Here is a 22,305-nt window from a genome sequence, read left to right as displayed (position 1 = left end):
GTGTGCATCTCTGTCTTTGTGTGTCTCGGACTGTATGTGCGTCTCTGTCTCTGTGTGTCTCGGTCTGTGTGTGCGTCTCTGTCTCTGTGTGTGCGTCTCTGTCTCTGTGTGTGCTTCTCTGTCTCTGTGTGTGCGTCTCTGTCTCTGTACGTGCGTCTCTGTCTCTGTACGCGCGTCTCTGTCTCTGTGTGTGCATCTCTGTCTGTGTGTGCGCCTCTGTGTGTGTGTGTGTCTCTGTCTGGGTGTGTGTCTCTGTCTCTGTGTGTGCCTCTCTGTCTTTGTGTGCGCCTCTGGTTCTGTGTGTGCATCTCTGTGCATGCAACTCTGTCTCTGTCTATGTCTCTGTGTCTCTGTCTCCCTGTCTCTGTCTCTGTGTGTGCATCTCTGTCTGTGTGTGTGTCTCTGTCTGTGTGTGCGTCTGTCTGTGTGTGCGTCTCTGTCTGTGTCACTGTGTGTGCAACTGTCTCTGTGTGTGTTTCTCTTTGTGTGTGCATGTTCTCTGTCTGTGTGTGTGTGTCTCTGTGTGTGCGTCTCTGTCTCTGTCTCTGTGTGTGCATCTCTGTGTGTGCGTCTGTCTCTGTGTGTGCGTCTCTGTGTGTGCGTCTGTCTGTGTGTGCGTCTGTCTCTGTGTGCGTGTTTGTCTCTGTGTGTGTGTCTGTCTCTGTGTGTGTCTGTCTCTGTGTGTGTCTGTCTCTGTGTGTCTCTGTATCTCTGTCTGTGTCTCTGTGTGTGTGTCTGTCTCTGTGTGTGTCCCTGTGTGCGTCTCTGTCTCTGTGTGTGTCTCTGTCTGTGTGTGTCTCTCTGTGTGTCTCTGTCTCTCGGTCTCTGTGTGCGTCTCTGTCTGTGCATCTGTCTGTGTGTCCGTCTGTCTCTGTGTGCGTGTCTGTCTCTTTGTGTGTTTGCCTCTGTGTGTGTATCTGTATGTCTCTCTCTCTGTGTGTCTGTCTCTCTGTCTGTCTCTGTGTGTCTCTGTATCTCTGTCTGTGTGTCCCTGTGTGTGTCTGTCTCTGTGTGTGTCTCTGTGTGCGTCTCTGTCTCAGTCTGTGTGTGTTTGTCTGTGTGTGTGTCTCTGTGTGTGTTTGTCTCTCTGTCTCTGTGTGTGTGTTGTCTCTTTGTGCTTGTGTCTCTGTGTCTGTTCTTGTGCAGGGCCGGCCCAAGGCATGTGCAAAGTGTGCACCTGCACAGGGCCGCCAAACCCCAGGGGCCGCCACGACGAGGATTGGATCGGAGAAGGATCATACACTGGCGGCCCCCTGGCAGGATTTGGCGGCCTCCGTCCCGACTCCGACCCCGGCTAGCGTGACTCCTAGAAACCCCCCGAAGCCCTGCGTGAACGTGTTCTGAAAGGTCATGCCAAACTCTTGGGGCCGGTGCCAGGCAGTAACGAGTGACTGAAGTAAACGCAGAGCCCCAATGAGAACCAGGCGCAGGACTTATATTACCACGCAAGATTTCTGACCAATCACAGCGTCCGCTCCTCTCCTGGGGCCCTCTCTCCTGGTGAGCCGACATCCGGCTCTGTAAGGACAGAGTGTCCCGGCCCCATGAACACACACCGAGGGGCGCACCGGAAGCACTCGGCAGCCTCCCGTCCAAATAAGAATAATGCGAACGTGTTTTTATACAGCTCTTCCTACCGCACTAAGCACTATAATTAACTGATAATTTTAACACTCAATTCAAGCGTGCCGGATTTACCGATGTAGGAAGGATGGAATGCTGAGCCCGCCCCGCCAGAATATCAGCTTTTGGCCTGCAGATCCCAGCTGCTCTCGTCTGACATAAGTTTGTTAAGGAGTTGAAGAGGATACACAGATAAGGATTGAAAGTGTTTACTTTGAAAGTGCTTCGCTTTGGCACCTGATTGGTTCATGGGGTAATGGTGACGTGTTTCCATATATCTCCAGTGTACCGGATCAAGGTATGAGATCTTAGAGGGGATGTACCATCACTCTGGTTGATTGAGGAGTACGTCGCGATCCATTGCGTCATAGGTCAAGGCAGCGTTGTTGTTTAATTTCAGTTTCACTTGCCCAGCCAGCTAGCAGTTTGGGTCCCAGGGCCGCCAATCTTAGCCCTACTACCAATGACGTGACGGCCCTGGGACAGCCCCCGCGCGCTGTGCACAGTGCGCAACTGCACCTGCTGCTCTTAGCCGCTCTGACGCGTCACGGTGGTCACGCTCCCGCCAGGGAGAGTGCGTGAGCGGTGGTGCCACTGTGCGTCGTCATCGTGTGAGCAGGATAGGATAAAGAACAATTAATACCAACGCCACCGACGATCGACTCCGGCACTATCTCGACTCTTCCCCGACCAGCCTTCAAATTAACGGTGAGAGTCTGACTCTGAGACGAGACTGCTAGAGAGAGTCTGAGAATTAATTAAATAGTATATAATTTTAATTTCAATGTGCAGGCCTCGAGTGGGAACAGTCTTACAATGAGTCATGACACCTGCACAGCCTGCTGCAGTGCTGCCTGATCGCGCCGACACCGGCAGTGATGCACGCCAACATATTAAAACACCTTCCTGAGCTCCCCCCCGTCCGGATCCCCTCTTCCGGGGCCCCCACCTATGCTCCCTGCACAGGGCCACCATGAGCCTAGAGCCGGCCCTGTCTTGTGTCTCTGTGTCTGTTCTTGTGTCTCTGTGTCTGTGTGTGTGTCTCCGTGAGTGGAGTAAAGGCTGCGGGAGAAGAGGACGTAGAAGAGGATATCATTGGCAACACGAAACAGGAAGCTTCCTGAAAAGTCAGCTGTGAAAACTCTTACAGCTGACTTTTAAAGGGCCTTTTAGGAAATTTTCCGACTGTGCCATGTGTGAGGTCGCAGAGGCCGGCAGTAAACACAGAAGAGGGCTGCAGGAGCACACATTTATTACGCATTCACTACTTATGCTGCTGCGGTCATGTTCTGTGTTTACTGTCGGCCTCACTGGCAATGTAAACATGGCACGGCAAGGTCCGAAGGCTGCCAATGAAGGCCTGCCGTGCCGCTGGCAGCCTGCGGGCTGTACTATGAGTACCAGCGTCCTATATCAATTTTCGCACTGCATTCAAGGCTCAGGTATGTGCTCACTGACTTACATGATGTTTGACGAAATAATGGGAGAGGAAAAGTAAACAGTCTTAAGTTTAGGAAAAGCGAAATCAAGAAGCAGTGTATATTAGTTACCCTAGGGTGCACTGTCTTGGCTTTATTAAAGAGCTATTAAATATTGCTTGCACACTTCTTTTTTACAATAAGGGAGCCATAGGCCCTAATGCAAGCAAGGAAAGAAGGCTCTTTTGCCCCTCACTACTTAGTAAAGGATAGCCATAGTGGGACCCGAGATTCCTGTGCCTCAGGGACCTGCTGCACTAAAGAAAGGTACAGATGAGAAATCGCTGTGTATAGTGCGATCATGCAGAAATACCTTTGGTACATTGCAGAGGTATCGAATCAATTCCCCAATGTACTGAATCACCGTCACATTGTATTTCCTGCAGTCATCCCAGAACTGGCTTGCTGAAAACTTCTGCCGCAAAACTACGGTTGCACCTAAATGTGAAAGAAACAACTCATTAGTTGCTTAGAATTACAATCAGAACTGTGAGCAACATCTTCAGTGTCCAGCCTCCAACTTACTGAGTATGCATTTCTCATCTATCAAGAGTTTTTAGGTTTCACCTGAACAGCGACTTGTGAAATTGAAATTAATGTATTTAATATATCTTAAAAGGGGGCTATTTATCAGTTCCCATGCGCAAGTACTATGTTCAATCGCTTTTGTGTGGAACTTTTTCTTTTGTTAACTTACCCTTGGGCTGCACGCATTTACAATCCTTCTACTAAAGCACAGTGTTTAAGCCCCATTTACTGTCAAGATAGGATCTCTTCCCATGGAAAAGGCAGACAGCTTCTAACAGTATGCTAGAATGCTTGTTTTTTATTACTTAGTTGTGTGAAGCAGCTGTTGTAGCCTAAGAATGTTTGTGGTATTTACTATTCATCCCTTAGTACCTTTTAGCATTATCAGATAGATTTTTTAAACTTAATGTGTTTTGTAATTATGATCATGTTCTAAACATTGCAATAAACTGTAGTGTAGTTCCTATTATCCCAATAGGCTCTGCGCATTGGAATAATACCTCCAATAGTATAGACCTAGACCAGACGTTAACTAGGTCTTCTACTGTCGATATTAGACTTAAAGTTTTGGGTTTGCCAGCTAGCTCAGAGTTCACTAGAAACTTTCTCGAATAGACAAGGAGGAGTTGAACCTCCCTGGATAGACAAGAAGGGATTTAGTTTCTGACAACCATAGAACATGACAACTTTGCTCTCCCCTAATCAAGAGTGTATCTCTAGAGTCGTGTGAAAACAAAAGACAACTTATTTTACTCAGTCAGTACGTGCATTCTTAGTTTCACCAGATTGTAGAGAAAAGGAAGAGACGGGCGTGTTCAATAAAAGATGTTATTTATTGATCAGTCTCTTTTCTCGTACAAGAGAAATGAATCGATATTATTGCAATACTTATGGTTAAGTAAAGTGCATACAATAAAAGCAGAAGTATAAAATAATACTGTAAAAACATTGATATGGTTTCTAAGCCATACGTTATTTAAAATGGACAGAATAGATACATACATATAAACATTTGACTAATCGTACTCAACTGGTGCTTCTAACTACGCCTACCCCGGTGTACCTGACCTAAGCCTAATACGTGGGCGGGGATAGAAAGTAGTAGTTTAAGTTAAGTTTGTTTTGCCAAGTGACTGATTCAAGAATTCTCTGCAAGGGGTTATTCAGTTCCGTACCTTGAATCTAGGATGATTGAGGGATGGTATCTCTCATCTTTGGTCTCGATATTCCAGGCTGCCTGCAAGGGCTGCTCGGAAGCGCCGGAGCTGGATTTCTCGGCAGGAGAAAGTCAGCGTCTCGTTCTCAGCGCATTTGAAGGCGGGGCAGCTAGTGGGCTTCGCTCTCTGCTGGGCTTCGGGAAGTCTCGCTGCTCCGATCTCGTCACCACCGCGTGTGTTTGCTTAAGGCAATATCGGTAATATTTATACCTGTAAGGTGCCGAGATTGACGTAAGGATGGACATAGATACGTCAATAAGGATGTCATACGAGCTGGTCGTTAGCGCATTCTTTTACTGAAGTTCTCGGTGAAATCAAAACAATGGCCGCAGGGTTTTTCCCAGGTTGTCATAGGTTTGATTTGTTTTGAGAACTCCGTATGCCTTATCAGGGGCTGGAGGAATATTGCTTTGCCTAATTAGATGGCAAGCGTTATGACCTAATCAGATAACGCGCTCCTGTGCCGTGGTCTGGCGTAATCAGATAACGGTTTCTGCATCATGGGATGGCTGCTAGTTAACTCGTTAACCAGAATAGGGTCAGGAATAGGGGGATCGATACAGAACCTATAGGAATACATCACACCCACTCCACGCTAACTATGGCCATATTTACGAATCTAGGCATAGTAAAACATACTGTAGAGTATCGTGTATACCTTACCACCCCAAAATACACATAATGCATTTTGAAATTATGTAACATACGGGGAAAAAATAGTCATATGTACTATATGCACTCAAGCAGTAGAATAATGCTAAAATAATCACGCATATGTATACATTATTAGTAATTGAATATTAGAATTACACATGAAATGGCTCTTAATACAGAAGAAAAGTTCGAGACCACTTCATCACAGTTCAAAAATATTTATAAACATACCAGCGGGCAGCTAATGTGTATGAAGTTTCTAAAAATAGAAATTAGTTCTCTAAGAATAGTTCTTACTTTAAGCAGAAGAAAAGTGTCCCGTAAAATTTAACAAAAATATTTTGGGGCTGCTAAAAAATTGCTGTCCGTGAACTGGAGGAAAAGTCGATCTTGCTACTTTATTATTAAAGTTGAAGGCCAAATTCAAGGTGTCGGGAACGCCGTGTGCTAGCTTGTTCAAGAGTCATTATTTCTGCTCTGGTGAGAACATCATATCGTTGAGACTGCTGAAAAAGCTGTCAACAGCTTCCTGTGAGAGTTCCACTAACTCGGAAAAGGATGTAACCATGCATTCATGTGCATGATTGTCTCCATTGACGTTTTGATTAGTATTGCTGACAGAAGGTTGTACCTGATCGATGCTGCTTTCATCTTGATCTTCACTACCCCTTAATCGTAGTGGTGAAGTTTCCACGAATGCCGTCATCAGGATTGGCAGCCGTTGAGGGCAGCACAATGCATGAGCCTTTACCGGACCCAACAATGTTTCTGCATCCATTGGCGCATCCGATTGTAGCGTCAGACAGGTGTCCAACACGCATTCTTCTCCGCACAGCATGCACCTTAATACAGGTAAAACACATCTTTGCCATATCGGCCAAAATGAAAGAAACCAAGTCATGTTCAGGTCTCTAAGCCGGGTTAGTCCCAGGATTTTTGATATCCGGTCCTGGTATCCAATGGCTCGGATTGTTTCTTCCCTTGTCGCAGGTGTTTTGTCTGTGACATGGTTTGCCATAACGAAATATAAGGACTAAGAATAGGATTCCTGCAATTAGTCCCAAAATGAGGGGAACTCCTCCAAAAATCGAATGGACGAAGTCTGGAAAAATACCCAGTATGGCTTTGAATGGTGTTAATGCCATAGAAAATACTGTCTTAAATACATTTGAGACTCCACTGGTATCAGAAATATTTAAGATTTCATTCAGGTTTTCTGCGAAATGTATGGGGGAATTAGTTGATAACAATGAGTGAATCTCTGCAGTCGTCCTTGCGACTAGGAGATCATACGTTTCTTTTGATGACGTGAGCCTGGTCGGCGTCTGAAGAAGCACTGTTTTCATTCTGCTTAAAGTATCAACTCGAATAGAAGTAATTTTCAAGTTAGGCCATGCCCTTGCCTCCCTGTCTGGAAATGAGCTGGGGAACAATAAGCGTCCACAGCACATGACCTTCGCAGTCGTACTGATGAGATAAGGAACCCCGGGCAGTAGACTACAACATCTGCAATCCACAATTAGAATGTAACTCCCGTTATAGAGTCTTTTAAAGAATGGTTCTATCTCTGTTGCAGGTGTGCCTAGCTGGTGACATGAAAGGTTATTTGAGTTCCCTTCACAGGCTCCATGCAAACTAATTCCATTACACAGAAGTGTACCGCTTAGTGACATCGCACAATTATTGCCACTAAGAAACACTTTCTGTCCTTTATTACTGACACATGCATGTGAATAGGGCAAGTTCCATGTTGTCTTAATGTACCCTTTTCCCAATTTTTCGTACATGCCAGCCTGTATATATTGTTGGCAGTATTGAAACCTGAAAGTAGATATCGGAATATTAATTATCCCATGTATTATCCATTCAATGACAGGTCGTTCTGACATTGTCAATGGTAATCTCTCGAGTTTCTCAATGCTCAGGATTGTATAATCAGCACCCTTCTGTGCCATACTGATCTGTTTATCAGTAAGGTTAAAGATATGGAATAGTGACGTTGTGTTGATTAAACGCCAAGGCACATAGCCTGAACGCAGATTTTGTAACGTCCAGCCAAGCTGTACAATAGAACGCAATTGAGACTGACCGTGTTGTAACAACAGTAAGTCTTGCGATATTATGTCGATTGCTGATGATACAATGCTGTCCAATGAAAAGATTCTGGAGGACAGAGTCATTAACCCATTGTCCACTACAGAAAGCGATTTTTCCAAATTAATACGGTCAATTTCCCGTATACTTTCTGCTGTCTCAATTTGAGTTATCTTCCAGGCCTCGTTGTAAGCTGCATATATAGAGGCTGCTATGAAGCGTTTTTGACGCTGTTTGCGTGGTCCCATAATGAAATCACGCAAGTCAGCACCATCAGTAAGTAAAGTTAGGTGTTGCTTAATTTCTGTCAGTGTGGAAGTTTGTAGCCATTGAAGGCAGAGTTTGCCCACACTGTAGGTGGTGATTATCCCTGGGTGTTGTCTTTGGGAATATCTAGGGTCTGGCCTGGTCAATTTGAACTTCTGTGTTTTGTTCAGGAATCTGTCTTGACAGATATCTGTCTTGATAGTTATTATCTGTGGGCCAGATTAACCATTGTTTCCAATCAGGATTTGTTCTGTTTTGGTTTAATACATAGTTTACGTCTATCTCTTCATCTGCAGAGTTATTGCTGTTCATTGTTGGTTTTGGAATAGACGGTTTATTTAAGTCTTTGATTTTGGCTAATCCAAGACAGGTAGTTTGTTGAATAGTTTCATTCAAGAATATAATTTGTTCTGGGATCATGCAGGCTCTAAACAATGATTCTATACCTTGTACTTGCCATTCTTTTGTACCCCAAACACTTTTCACTTCAACATTTTTGTCCCAATAATCAAAACCAAATGTATTCATTTGTTCAAAAAATGAGTCCGAATATATCAATTTTGTGTTTGTAAGCATGGTTTTTGTTCCTGTCTTATTTGACAATTTGAAATAAAATGTTTCAGCATTACTTGTGTTGAACCCTGAAAAGTATGAATATTTGTCATAAAAGGTTCTTGAGCTTCCTTTTGGAGGGGTTGCACAATGTTCCCATTGATTATAATTTAAAACATTTCTAGGTTGTGCTGATTTATGTAAAAAATGGTTACCATAGTGGTTGTAGCAGTACATACTATCATAATTAGATGAACCCTGCAAATAATCATGTTTGGTAAATTTAGCAGACATCTAGATCAGACATCATGTAATTAATACTTTCAAAGTCCCAATCATCAGCAAATGAGTTTGGTTTTACAAAGTCACTCAAGGAGATCTTGATTTGGTGTGGATATTTGAGGATCTCAACCGGACCATAAATTTCATAGTCAGTATTGTCCCATGCTACCCCACCCGGTATAGGATTGGCTGTGAAATTGACTGAAGAAAGTTCTCTTTTCTTGACGTGTGAAGACGTGTGTGGCTTGAGGATCAAGTTGATTTTCTGGCTTGCTGTGTCCATTTTAGCATATTTTCCCTCAATGAAGCGTCCCAAACATAGTATCATGATGAGCCAAAGTATCAGGATAAATACACCAAAGGACACCCAAAATTCAATCCATGGAGAAATCAGATAGGTTTCTTTCAGCTGTTTCCATATTTCCTTAGCTTTATCTTTAAAAGTTTTTGTTGATGGCTGTGTCTTTGATTCACTTAGATCTTCAGAAGAATCTTCAAAGTTGATGAAGTAGCCGGATGCCGTTCTGTCTATTGTTCCAATTGCTTCAGGATTACTGTTTCTTGCAGCTTCAGCATATTCATTTGTTACTTCATTGTAGATTGGTGTGTCTCTACTAAATGTTTTTATTTGGGTTTTCAGAGGTGTGAGTTCCATTGCATTGTTGCATAGTCCTTGTTGTTGTTCTGTAGGTGTTTCGAATGTGATTAGCCTTTTAGTTAGCACCTCTGTACTTGTAGCAAACCTCGGTGTTCTACTACTTATCGGGAGTCCACTTGGCCTACTGTTTGTTATCGGCCACATGATTGTGGTTTTACCAGGTCGATGGATACAACTCGGTTCTCCTTTTTACCAGCAAGCGGCGGTAGTACAACTGATCTTGTCCCGTTGATGGACAAGACAGGAACTGCTTTTCTGTAAGAAGGCCCAAATTCCTTCTTTACCGCAATCTTTTCTCTGACTAGATCCCCGATTTTTGGAATCCAGACAGGTCTTGCTGGGACAGGTGGTGGTTCTTCAGTGGTTGTTGGCTGCTGTTTCAACTTTATGTTGCTCAGGTCTTTTCTTGTTTCGTTTAAGTCCTGTAAAATAGCCAAACGATCTTTGATATCAAAGCTTTTTTCTTTTACCACTGAAGTCTGACTGTCAAGATCTAAGACTAGCATCCTAGTCCCAAACAGTAATTCGTACGGACTGAATCCCTTCAGAGAATTTCTTGGCAAGTTGTTTAGACTACGTTGGACACTTATTAGATGTTTGACCCACCCAGCTCCCGAACCTAATACCTTTGCTGTTATGGATTGCTTTATGTCTTGGTTTTTTCTTTACACCGTCCCGTATCCCTCAGGAAGGAAGTGAGAAGAATCCCGCTTCGCTATGCTCATTTGGCCGTGCTTTCCCACAAGCTTGAGGGCTAAAGTGAAAACATTGGTCAAACGTAGCATGCTCCTAGCGTATATGCCATTTAGACTCGCAAATCTTGTATAACAGTCCCGACGTCAGCCGAGTGCTGGGGTCTACATTTATAAGTGGAAACAAGTCTTTATTTGTTAATGGGACGCATTATTTACACTTGTTTCACTGATTATTGTTTAGCCCTTATTGAGTGAAACGCCATGGTATTACCCCGTTCCTCTCACCGCTGCGATCTCTGTTGCAGCCCGGGCATTTTTTTACAAAGATGTGATGATGCAGGCTCATGCCTGGCCACCAGTACACTGATTGTAGTTCTTCCAGAGAATCTTTTAGTTTGAGGTGTCTGAGACCCTCGCCCATATGTGCGTCTGCTATTAACAAAGTTCTCCTGTCCTTGTTTGGAATTACTCTATCCCCCACTCCAGGGATTCGAGCAAAAGGAACGGAGTTTGCATCGATTATGTATGTATATTTGAGTGGGTAACTGATCGGTAACGCTGAGCAGTCGCCTTTTGATTACGTTTTCACCGCCAGCATTGTTTCACCGTCAATGTATTTTACTGCACGCTTTTTTCTAGCTACGGAAGCCGATTCAGTTGCTACCGCTGTGGCTTTCTCAGCCAATGAATTCCCTGCAACGTGAACGCCATCACGCTGATGACTCAGTGAGTGTATCACGTGAGTCTTTGGTAGTTCTTTTTTTAACAGAACTATTTGTTCCCAAAGCAGTTTTTGTTTTATTGTTGCACCTGTGTCATCTTTGTAACCATTTTGAATCCATTTCTGTAAATCGCTGTTATATGATTTGACGCAGTAATATGAATCGGACACTATGAGTGTCGGGAATTCGCGATCTGCATTATCTAGCGCCATTTATTTTTTTTTTTAAACCTTTATTGTACAGAAGGCGCGCACAGATACGGGCCTACAACCCACCGGGCCGGCCACCACAATAAAGAAACATACGAGGCAATACAGGAGAGACAACAGGATTTCTAAATAGCTCATATGAAAGGCAAAGGCAACAAGTCTTTAAGTCGCCATCACGGACAGGATAAACGTAGGTTAATTTTATAATAGAAAAAGGGGTGTCACAGGATAATGTCAATCTGTAAAGTCCAGAGGGCCGTGGTGGGCCGTGAGCAAGCCGAAGTCTCGAATACAGGAAAAGACCAACAGAACAATACATTTTGGCAAAGGCAGAACGTGAGTCCCACATCAAGAACAATCACAATCGCTGCTCAGCACCCACCCACCACTATCAGGGCACATAATAATAAAACAGCAAAAAATACGTTTACAAAACTAAAAGCCCTCCGTTACAACAACCCAAGGGAGGAAAAGAAAATGGGGTGGGGAAAAGGAAAAAAGGGGAGGAAGAGGACATCAAAAAAAGGGGAGGGGGAAAGTGAGGGCGCAGCGTCAGTGCACGCCCCCCACGGCTAACAAAGCACCCAATACTAATTCGGCACATGGAACTAGTGGCAACAGGAGAAATGAATGCGTAGTAAACCGTGACAGCAGACAGCCAGCACAAACACCCTGGGGGGCTACGCGCCGACACCGCGCCACGAAATTAGGGGATACATAAGAGCCATAGAACCAAAAAGAGGAACAGGGAAAGATACAATAAACAGACCCCCCCCACCACCCCGCACAGCCCACCCTGCACCCCTGCAGAAGGCTATGGCCTACCCCCCAGCAGCGTGCCTGTCGCCCTAATGAGAACCCGAAATATAGAGAAATATAAGAAAGAAAGAATCACTTAGATTAAAAAAGGGGGGGAAGGGGAAACAGGGAAAAAACAGCGGGAGAGGAGCCACATAATCAAAACCCCTTCAGCTCCCACCCCCCCGCCCGAAAATACTCAGAGCCCACGGGAAGATAATAAACACACGGATAAGCTCCAGGAACGTAAAGACGTATCAAACATAATCATACAATTATGAACGGATCACCCAACCATACCACAAAATAACAGTCCATAGAGGCAAGATCAGCTCAACCCTGTCCTCGTTTTTCGCAAACTGTAATCGTCCAGCGCACCAGGAACCAGATCACATAAAACAGGAGGTGAATAACAGGGAGTCGAATCAAAAATACACTCAAGTTGTAGCGATCGTGACCCGGATGATCCAGAAAGTACAGTAACCACTTCAGGCAAAGCAGGCAAAGTTCCGATGAGAATACGGAGAAAGCCGGTCCAGCGGCACCGTCACAGGATCTTCGTACGGCCATGTGAGGCAAAAGAGGAAAAGGAGACCCATCGAGGTCGGTCCAGATGGGATCCAGCCGGGGAACCTCCGGAGCAGAAGGAGGCACAGGACGAAGAAGGGCAGCGGACCCCCGCACATCCACACCATCAGCAGCCTCCAGGTCCACGACCCCAAGGAAAGTTCCAGCTGCACACAACAGAGATGAAGCCGCACAAACCGAGGGGGGTCCGGCAGGCCCAACTAAGGGACCCCCCTCCAGGATAGCAGTCGGTGCGGTCATGGGTGCCCCCCAGGAGCGCAGGGCGGCGAGGATGTCGCGGAGCGTAGGCTCACCTTTACAGTATTCAGCAAACGTGCCGCGCGGCGGACTCGCATCGCCGGTCCCCGCAAGGCCGAGAATCATGGGGCCGGCCGCCATCTTAGAAGCCCGGCGGGGCCGCTGCAAACACCGACCCCCGCCAGGATATCAGCGGGGCAAAACAGGACACCGGCAACCACCAGCGGAAGTGCCACCAGGGCAGGAAGGGGAGCCACCAGAAGAAGGCGATGCGCCGGCACCCCGCACGCCGCCGGCACCGTTCTCCGAGTCCGGGCGGAGGAACTCAAAATGGCCTGGCCGGAGAACAAAGGGGAGACGAGCCAGATGTACGGTTAACCCCGTCCATGGAAGTCAGCTCCCCAACACCAGGCCGCAGGACCGCCGGACCAGGCCCGGGAGGCCGCAATCGGTCTATTAGCACATCGGCCCCTCCGACCGACTCCACACCACCACCAAGGGCCGGCCACCGCGCCCCGTCCAGCCCGGGCGCCGCCAAGGAGTGCCAGGCCCAGCCGCTCCGGAGGCCCCGAAGCAGACAGGGGTGTAACTCAGGATCCGTGACACCCAGGAATCACCGGAGCAAACGGTAAGTGCCTGTGAGTTATCGTCGTTCTACTGCACATCGTGGAATACTTCCCGGGGCAGGATAAAGTACAGGATATTTGTTGCAGACAGGAGAGTGATCGGAGCTGAGCTAAAACACGGCCATCTCGGACGCGAGCTTGGCTCCTCCCCCTCTAGCGCCATTTTCAATGCTATTATTTCAGTCTGTTGTTCTGAATTAGTTTCTACTGAGTGTGTTTTTGTTAATAGAGGTCTTAGTATACCTCCGCGCCACACTTCTTTTGTAATCTCACATGTGGGGTTGTATGCTTGTTCCCCCCAAACGGATGGTTGTGCATGTCCGTCTGTATAGATTACACAAGCGTACTGTCGTAATGGCAGAATGTCGATTGGCAGAGGGAATATTCTTTCATATTCTAGATATTTTAGTTCCTCTAGTTCTGGATCAAAGTAGTATTTTACTTTGTCCATTGTAATGGAATTCACCCATTGTATCCATTCCGGATTCAATGCTGTTGTTGGTAAATTACACGGTGTTGTTAATGCCTCAAAGGCTGATTCTGCTGTTCTGACTGTGATGTGTCTACCGTCAGCTTTATCTTTTTCTCTAGCTATTGCGGTTTGAACTGCTTGAACAATGTTTTCTTTAATGCTGAATTTCTTTTCAGCTTCTGTGTACAAGTGTGATTTGAATGCAATTGGTACCTTTTCTCCCTCATTCGAGGTCAGGTATGTGAATCCGCATCTTCCTGGGATGACTCGAATCACAAGGTTGCGTGTGTTATCACGTGTTTCTAATTTTGTTTTAATTAACATATCTGTTTGTAAGGATCTCAGAATTTCTGTGTGTTTTTGAGTCCAATTTGATTTTTTTAAATCTGGTTTTATTAGATCATAAAGGGGTTTGACCCTTTCTGCTTAATTTGCAATGTATGTTCTTCCTAAATTTAGGAAGCCTAGAATTGACTGTAGGTTTTTTAGTGTTCTAGGTGCTTGGAGTACGGCACATTTCTCTAGGAAATTGTCAGCCAGGCTTTTGCCTTCACTTGATAATTCATATCCTAAGAACAGGACTGTTAGATGGGCAATTCTAGATTTTTTAAAGTTGAATTTGTAACCCTCTGCAGCGAATCCAAGTATTATGGTGTTCACTCTCTTCAAGTGAGTATCCAAGTCATCGTCTGTTAGGTATATGTCGTCGACATACGATAATGCTTCGTCGTCATATGTTTGTAGTAACTCTGTTACTCTCGCTGAGAATACTCCTGGGCTGTTCTTGTACCCCTGGGGTAACCGACAGAATTCTTTTTGAGCGCCATTTATTGAGAACGCTGATAAGTATCTGCTCTCTGGTGCTATATTTTGACAAAAGAATCCATTAGAAATGTCTAATGTTGTTTTATATTTTTTGCGCACTATGTTATTCCTTAGTGCAGCACTATGCGAGTTTTGTACTGCAAAAGTTTTGCAACACGAGTTAAGGTGTCTGTAATCCAAAACTAGACGATATGAATTGTCTGGTTTGGAGACAGGAAACAAAGGGTTGTTCATTTGTGAGGTGCAAGTTTCAATCACCCCCTGGTATTCTAGTTGATCTAGAATTTCTTTTACCTGTTTTTTAGCTTCTTGCTTGATTGGATACTGCCTTTGTGCAGTAGGTTGTGATTTTAACTGGATTTTGTGAGGAGGAGAGTCCTCATCCCATCCTACATGATTTTTATATAAAGCAGGAGCTTGAGCTACTGCCCACTTTCTTGCAAGTGTATATTTTTTATGAATTGGAATATGATTTGAGAAGGCAGGCATAATTATTTCTTCGCCATGTGGGCACTCCCTGACGAACTCTGGTGGCCAATCTTTTTCAGCTAGAAGGATGTCATAGCCCTTGGAGAGATTATCCCAAAAAAGGCCCCTTATTTTTCTAGTCTTATCCCCTTCTATACGTAAAGTTATTTCATATATTTTGTGAGGTTTGCTAACTCTGGTGTCTGCAGTTTCCACCTGAATGTATTCATTCGTGTCCACTGTCTCCAGATGATTCATAAGGACTTTGCGTGCTATGCTCACTTCTGCTGAGCTGTCTAGCATTGTCTGAGCCCACTCTCCGTTTTTCAGCTGTGTCCTCAGTATTCTCGGCATTGTTGAATACTTTAATACTGGCTACCTTCTTTTTTGGAAACTGTAATTTTTTATTTGGATGAGCAGGTTCCTTGTCTTTGGACTTGACGTGCCCTTCCCTGGGTTCCGATCGTCCTCTTCTTTCCGATTTCTGCGAGGAAGTCTGAAAAGATTGAGAGGGACGTGTATCAAAGTCTTGATATCTATCAGGTTTCTTTATGTTATCCCTATTTCTAAGGTTGTATTTTTTCACAGAGGGCTCCCTTTGGGGAGACTTGGGTCCTTGGTCCGGAGATCTTTCTCTCCGCCGAGGAGACCTTCCTCTGGACTGGAATCTCTTTTCTTTTGGATTGGATTGTTTGTTTCCATCCCAGTTCTTCTTTTGACTGTTTAGATTATTTTTAATAAATATTTTTTCAGGACTTTCAATTAGTTGGGGCTTTACTGGTATTCCACCCAAACTATCTCTACCTAGTTCTTCATAGGATTTTTCTATAATTCTGGCAATTTCAGCTGGTTGGTCTGCTATATCTGTCTCTTTTAACCTCTGGCGGATCACCACATTCGCTGCTTCTCCTTTTATGTTGGCTAGTAATATTGCCGAGACCTGCTTGAAGTCTTTTAGTAATTTCATACCAAGAGTTAAAGCGGGTTCTGGGCCGTATTCGTCTTGAATTTGTTTTAGCACATCTGGTATTACTGACATGGATGGAACTCCATGTGTTTTTGTGTAAATGGAAGCAAAGACTGTACCCCAAGTGTCCCAGTCCTCCACGTGTGGTGCGATTCCCATTGGAAGACAGATAGTCAGAATCCTGTGTTTATCCACAGGGGTTGTGTCTGGAAACACCGCCTCTATTTGGGTGATTTTTTGTGCTAACCAGAATGGTATTTGTTCCCGTTTAGCTGGTACTTTACCTAGGCAGGACTGTATGTTCTGTGGTGTAATTTTATTTGTGTTCCCCTGATGAGGGGTCAGCTGTGGGATTTTAACTACAGGTTGGATGGTTGAAGTCCGCATTACATATTGGACTAGTTGTCTATATATTTTAATTAATTGTTTTAGTTGTACTAAAACATCTGCTGCAGACATTCTTTCGATGTCTGGATGTGGTGTGTATCCGGCTAGGACCGGCCACGTTGCTCCTGGTCTACCTAGTGGACCGAGCCTGGTGATGTGATTATTATGTTTTAGGGCGCCATTAAACAAGAGCAGATGCTCTTGGAATTTGAGTGGTACTTCCACTTCCTCGAAAGGAGTGTAGGTATGTGGAAAAGTAAATTTTGCCATGTTGTATGTGCCTACGTGTTCCCCATCCTATGTTATATGTGCATGATCGATATGCATGTATTTCCCTTCTGATCGATTAAAGACGCAATTACAGTTGTGTCCATCTCTAGTATGCCAGTTTCCAGTCTTCGTGAATACAACGAATATTAGGCCTATGTAAAGCTACGTTGCCACATTTTACAGTGTGCACGTTAATTCATTGAATTGTCCCCGTTTCTAGGCCTCAAAAGGGCCCGGACTCAGATTCAGCTCCTGTCTCCTGAACCCTCTCCGAGGTATACAGCCCCCACCTGTATCCCTGACCTTTCACTTACTTCTTGCCTCGCAGTGCCCGGCCCGGCCTGGCTCTGCCTCCCAGTCTGCCAAGAGTATGTTATGCTTCCAGTTATCAGTCCAGCCCTCCTTCTCTGCATTCCTAAGCTACTGAATCGCATCAATAGTTTCCGTCATGGTCTAGCCTTTATGTCTCCATGTAAGAGAAATACTGTATTAATATTCATAGAATATTCCTCGCACACACACTACATGTAGAATTATGCATGCACCAGTCTTAATGTCTGTTAGCCTTTACCCTGATAACTTTTGGATTCTATCAACATGTTCTCTAAACATCAGATACTAGATATGCCTGGGTACATGTCGCTCTGACACTCCAGACTTTAGTCTCCTCTTCTAGTGCAGAAGTCATAGCCCCCAGTTCTTCCTGGTAACACGTCATTGCCAGTTTGCGCGCACCACTAGGTTAGAGGTCCCAGCTGCTCAGGTAGCCCCCTCCATGTTTCCGCCCCATTTATGACATATTCTGTTACGTTTGCATCACATGTCTATGTATACGCCCTGTACACGCCTTCTTGTTACATCATTTTGCCCTTATCTCTCGCGACTGCTACAAACCACACCTACTGCTGCGCCTACTGTATTGAATGTAATGTGTTTTGTTTAACTATATATACTGTGCACTGTTATTAAAAGTTATCCCTTATTCCCAGATCCTGCCCCCGGCAGCTGCCATCCTATTCCCGTACAGGCTGTCCTGTTCCTGTCCTTTATGCCTGATTAAAGCCTGTAAACTCCAGCTACCTCGAATCTTGACTCTTATTTATTGAGCTACCTGTTTATTGATTATTCTGAAAAATAGATCCGGTAATAAATTATTTATTTACCACATAATGGCGCCCGAATAGGGACTTGCCCTTTCCCCACGCGCCGGAGAAGCCACGCAGGCCCCCTGATCCTCTGCAGCCGTGACGGAACCATACCGGCCACGTGCAGATATTTCTGCTTCAAGTATCCCTCAGGCCCACGGAGGAGAAGGAGGTTGCGGTCCAGCATCCAGACGAGGCGGTGGAGGAACGCGGCGAGTCCCGACCAGAGCCCAAGCCGAGAGTCCAAGGTCCGAGGTATCCAGAGGCCCACCTGTAACTGAAGTCCGAAGTTCGTCCGTCCGTCGTCGTAGCAGTCCAGTCCAGTCCGAGGCCTTCCGTTCTTGCTGCCCGGTGAGTACCGTTGCTGGGGTAGTATCTAGACAGGGTCAATTAATTTGTCTCTGGTCCGTGGGTTTGGGTACACAGATCCAACACGAAGTGTCCACCTAGGTGGATGCGGGTCCTGACGTGTCTCTTTGTGAACCGGTGAGTTTCGTGCTGTTTTAGCAGTGCATCTAGTCATTCCAGTAAGTTCTGTTCTGTTCTCGAGAAATTCATGTGTTCTGTTCTCAGTATTCCAGGTGATATTCTGTCGGAACTGTTATTTTAAATGTCAATTCATGTGTTTTCAGTGTCGTGGTATGAGTGATTTGTTTTTCAAGTTATTATTGTTGTGTTTATCGTGTATTGTATTGTGTCCAGATTCCAGTCTAAGTCATGCCTCTGTTCTCGAAATTACGTCAGTTAAAAACCAGAAAAGGTCTGCTCGAAGAAGCAGTTCCTGTCCCGCCTAGGGACAGTCCAGGTCATTTTATGTATCATAAGCATGGCATAAGTGCCATATTATATCTAGACTTATGGGTCGAGTATACTAAAGATCTAGAAGAGAAATATAGATGGCCTGTATCAGGTACATGGGATGCCGAGTGCATCATGCGAGTAGAAGAAGCATTATGGAAAAAGAAAGCCAGACAGTCCCAGAAAGATGCCATCGAGTTATGGCGCAGAGAATCTCATAAAAGAACAGAAAAAGAAATCAGAAAATCAGAGTTAAGTAGGGAATCCTCAGAAAGAGCCCAAGAAAGGGAATTAATCGAAATAGGTGAACGAGTTAAAGCCGAACAGTCAGACAGACAGAGAAATGCCCTTATTAAGGGTATGTATCCTCTTCTTGCCGAGGGCTTGCCGAAAGCAACCCCGGAAGCACCATGTAATTTTCCGCCGCCATTAGTTCCGATTAAGCTACATCACAAACCGACTGCAGCTGATATTTTTCTCTCGTCCTATCTGGACGACACAGTCCCAGAATATGCAAATCCTGCTCCGCCAGCTCCTGTAAATGATGTAATTCCTGTTCCTCCAGCCACCGGGGCACCTGTTACAGCACCTGTTACGGTAACCCCGGTCCAGCCCACAGTACAAGTACCCGCTACATCAGTCACTCTGCCAGCCCGTACGATACCCGTCGATGATTCTAGTCTAGGGGCCACGGGGGGAAGTCCTCCGGGAACCCCGCCGCAACACAAACGTGTAACGTTACTTGAACTACATGAACGTGCGTTACAGCGTACGCCTAAACCCCAGTCCGTTGCAGACATCAAGCGAGCTCTCACCGAATGCCGTTATGATCCAGTCCCAGGTGATGATAATATGGTCATATATTCATTACGTGTAAGACGGGTAACCGAGTATTTGGACACCCTACCAGATATGAAAGAAGATCTAGACAGAATATATCGTTTCATCCGTACAGGAGCAGACCCAGAAAGTATTGGCGAAGCCATGTCTCAAAGGAAAGCTGAGACTCAGCTCATGCTATTAAAGTTTCTGATTAATTGTTTAATAAGGGAACAAGATTATCCAGATAAGGATCCGACCGAAATGAAAGTCCTGACAAGGTGGAGTGATCATATAGCCGAGGGAAGACACAAGACACTAGGTAGTATAGAGAGTATGTACAAGAAAATTCGTAAGGAAATAATAAGGTTACACGAGAAACGCAAAGCAGCACAAGTGTCCGAGAAAGAAGACGACTCTCCTACCGAAGAGGTAGACGACGAGAATCCCACCAGAATAGCGTATGTAGGTAAATCTAGATTTCCAGACCGACATTAACGTCTAGAACACAAGAAAGTTTTTCATCTTCCAGCACCAGAACAAGGTTCTCTTGAGCAAGTATTTCAAGCTACCGATCACATTCTGAAATCACGAATCGGTTATAGTGAACTTAGTACCATGCATGAACAAGAACTAGTCCGATCAGCAGTCCGATGGACTACTGATTCTACCACTTTTCCAGACGAAATAGTGGCACAAATGTTTCTGAAACTGCCCCCAGCCGAGCAGCGACTGGTGGGTATGTATATGATCCAGCACCTCATTACACTGTATGAGGGACAACATTCTGATCCAGGTCCGTTACATGGTGTTCTGAACGAGTTACTCCAATATAGATGGAGAGGTCTAGGTACCGATTTAATTAGTGTCATTCTAGAACAGCGCCACAAATATAGAACGTTTCTGAATCCGCATTTTGTTCATGTCTCACCTTCAGAAAGTAAATCATTTTACATAGACAGACAGCATCCGTTACGAGAAGTACACCCAGTTAGGGGAACGGGGGGTGGCTAGAACGAGTATTTGTTTACACCCCCATCACAAAGATGGAACTCTTAGAGATGAAGAAGTTAATTCCCTGTCACGACAAAGATCCAGCAGGGTTCCATCGAGAATTAAAAGACATGCTCCGTATGGGAGAATACACGTATCCAGATATAATTAAAATGCTAAAGGTCCTGTTGCCCGACGGGGTATATGAAAAACTCAAGGAAAAAGAATGGGAGGTGGGGGAGAAAAAGATTGATTGGACGGCTCTAGAAGCTGAAGATAATATACGAGTACCAGGTACCGGTCTTGGGGACAAATGTAAAGAATTGCCCGAGTTATTGATACAAGTTTTGCCAAGATTACTAGCCACGAAAAAGGAAGATTGGGATGCAATCTCAGCATGTAAACAGAAACAGGATGAAGACACTAGTGATTTTTATTCTAGATTTGAAAAATGTTTTATTATTAACAGTGGTTTGAAGACAAGTAGCGAGTCGTACCCTCATCTTTTTGTTACTAAACTAGTCGAGAATTCAAGTCCACAAGTTAAAAATCGAGTTTTGAAAGTCGAAAGTAGTTGGCAAGCTAATACTCCGTCACAAATGCTCCAGATGCTCCAGTATCACCAGAACAGAATCAGGGAAGAGCAAGAACACGAAAGGAGACGTATGAAAGATACGAAAATGAAAGTATTAGTTGCACAATCAGTTCCACAAGACAGTCAGAAGAGGGGTCCGAATCAAGCCAGTCATTCTGCAGCTCCCGTTAAAGGGACTTGCAATTACTGTAAACAGCCAGGTCATTTTATAAACGAGTGTGCAGTTCTGAAACACAACATAGCAACTGGTAAAACTAAAGAAAGACCACGTCCGCCTAGACAAGAACAAGTTTCACAGACTTCTCAGTCACCACAGAATGCACAACAGACAGTTCCAGCACCGCAGCCTATCGCTGCAACACAGCATGTTACACAGCAGATGTACCAGTATGCCCAGTCAGAGTATCCAGAGTATCAACAGTATTCATGAAACAGCCTAGAGAGGGAGGTAGGCTTGCCTATCATCGAGATACCTGTAGATCAAGAGGGTCCCTATGTACACAGTCAAGTATTAGGGAAAGACAGAAAGTTTTTGATTGATACGGGGGCAAGTAGGACTACTATCAGTCATGACGAGGTTCCAGGGGCTCCGCTCTCAGGCTCTAGAAATGTTTCCCTTGGATTTTCAGGAAAGCCTATTGTGAACGAGATTTCAAAACCAGTTACTCTAGAAGTAGGTCCATTGTCCCGAACTACTGATTTGTTACTTACTAAATCATGTCCCGAGAATTTGTTAGGCATTAAAACATTGAAAGAATTAGGAGCAGTGATTTGCTGTTCCCCAGAAGGAGTCCGATTGTTTTTAAGAGACTTTAAAGGTCATTATGTATTACGTGATTTTGATCCAAGATTACTGAATGTTCCACAGCATTTATGGGCGCAAGGTCCAACTGATGTAGGTTTTATGCAAATCACACCCCATCGTGTGACTCTCAAGCAAGGTATAGTTTTGCCACGAATCAGACAGTACAGATTGCCACCTGAGGCTGTAGCAGCCTTATCCAAAATTATTGACGAGCTTATTGCTCAAGGAGTGGTTGTAGAAACTGACTCCAATGTATGTAATTCTCCTATCATTCCAGTCATGAAGCGTACTGATCCAAATGCACCTCCAGTATATCGATTAGTGATTGACCTTCGAGAACTTAATAAATGTATCATACCCCAGTATCCAGTAGTCCCAGATATTTCATCCCTATTGACAGCCATTGATTCTGAAGCTACATTTTTCACTGTTATCGACCTCAAGAACGCATTTTTCAGTGTCCCCATTCATCCAGACAGCCAGTACCTTTTCGGTTTTTGTTTAAATGGAAGGAGCTATAAATTCACACGAGC

The 22,305-nt window shown here is 44.8% G+C and overlaps 1 protein-coding gene across 1 annotated transcript in view; it reads right to left on the bottom strand.

Annotated features, from left to right (window-relative positions):
* SLC27A2 (solute carrier family 27 member 2) overlaps positions 1 to 22,305 on the bottom strand; it is a 471,878-nt gene that overhangs the window by 276,986 nt on the left and 172,587 nt on the right. The window contains exon 4 of the mRNA XM_078684751.1: positions 3,415 to 3,539. Coding sequence (XP_078540877.1) covers positions 3,415 to 3,539 — 125 coding nt within the window. The remainder of the gene's footprint in view (positions 1 to 3,414; positions 3,540 to 22,305) is intronic.

Source organism: Lissotriton helveticus, chromosome 3_2 (assembly GCF_964261635.1).
Source record: "Lissotriton helveticus chromosome 3_2, aLisHel1.1, whole genome shotgun sequence".
NCBI classification, from domain to species: domain Eukaryota; kingdom Metazoa; phylum Chordata; class Amphibia; order Caudata; family Salamandridae; genus Lissotriton; species Lissotriton helveticus.
Note: the sequence above shows the minus strand (reverse complement) of the source record. Positions and strands in the feature narration are given on the sequence as shown.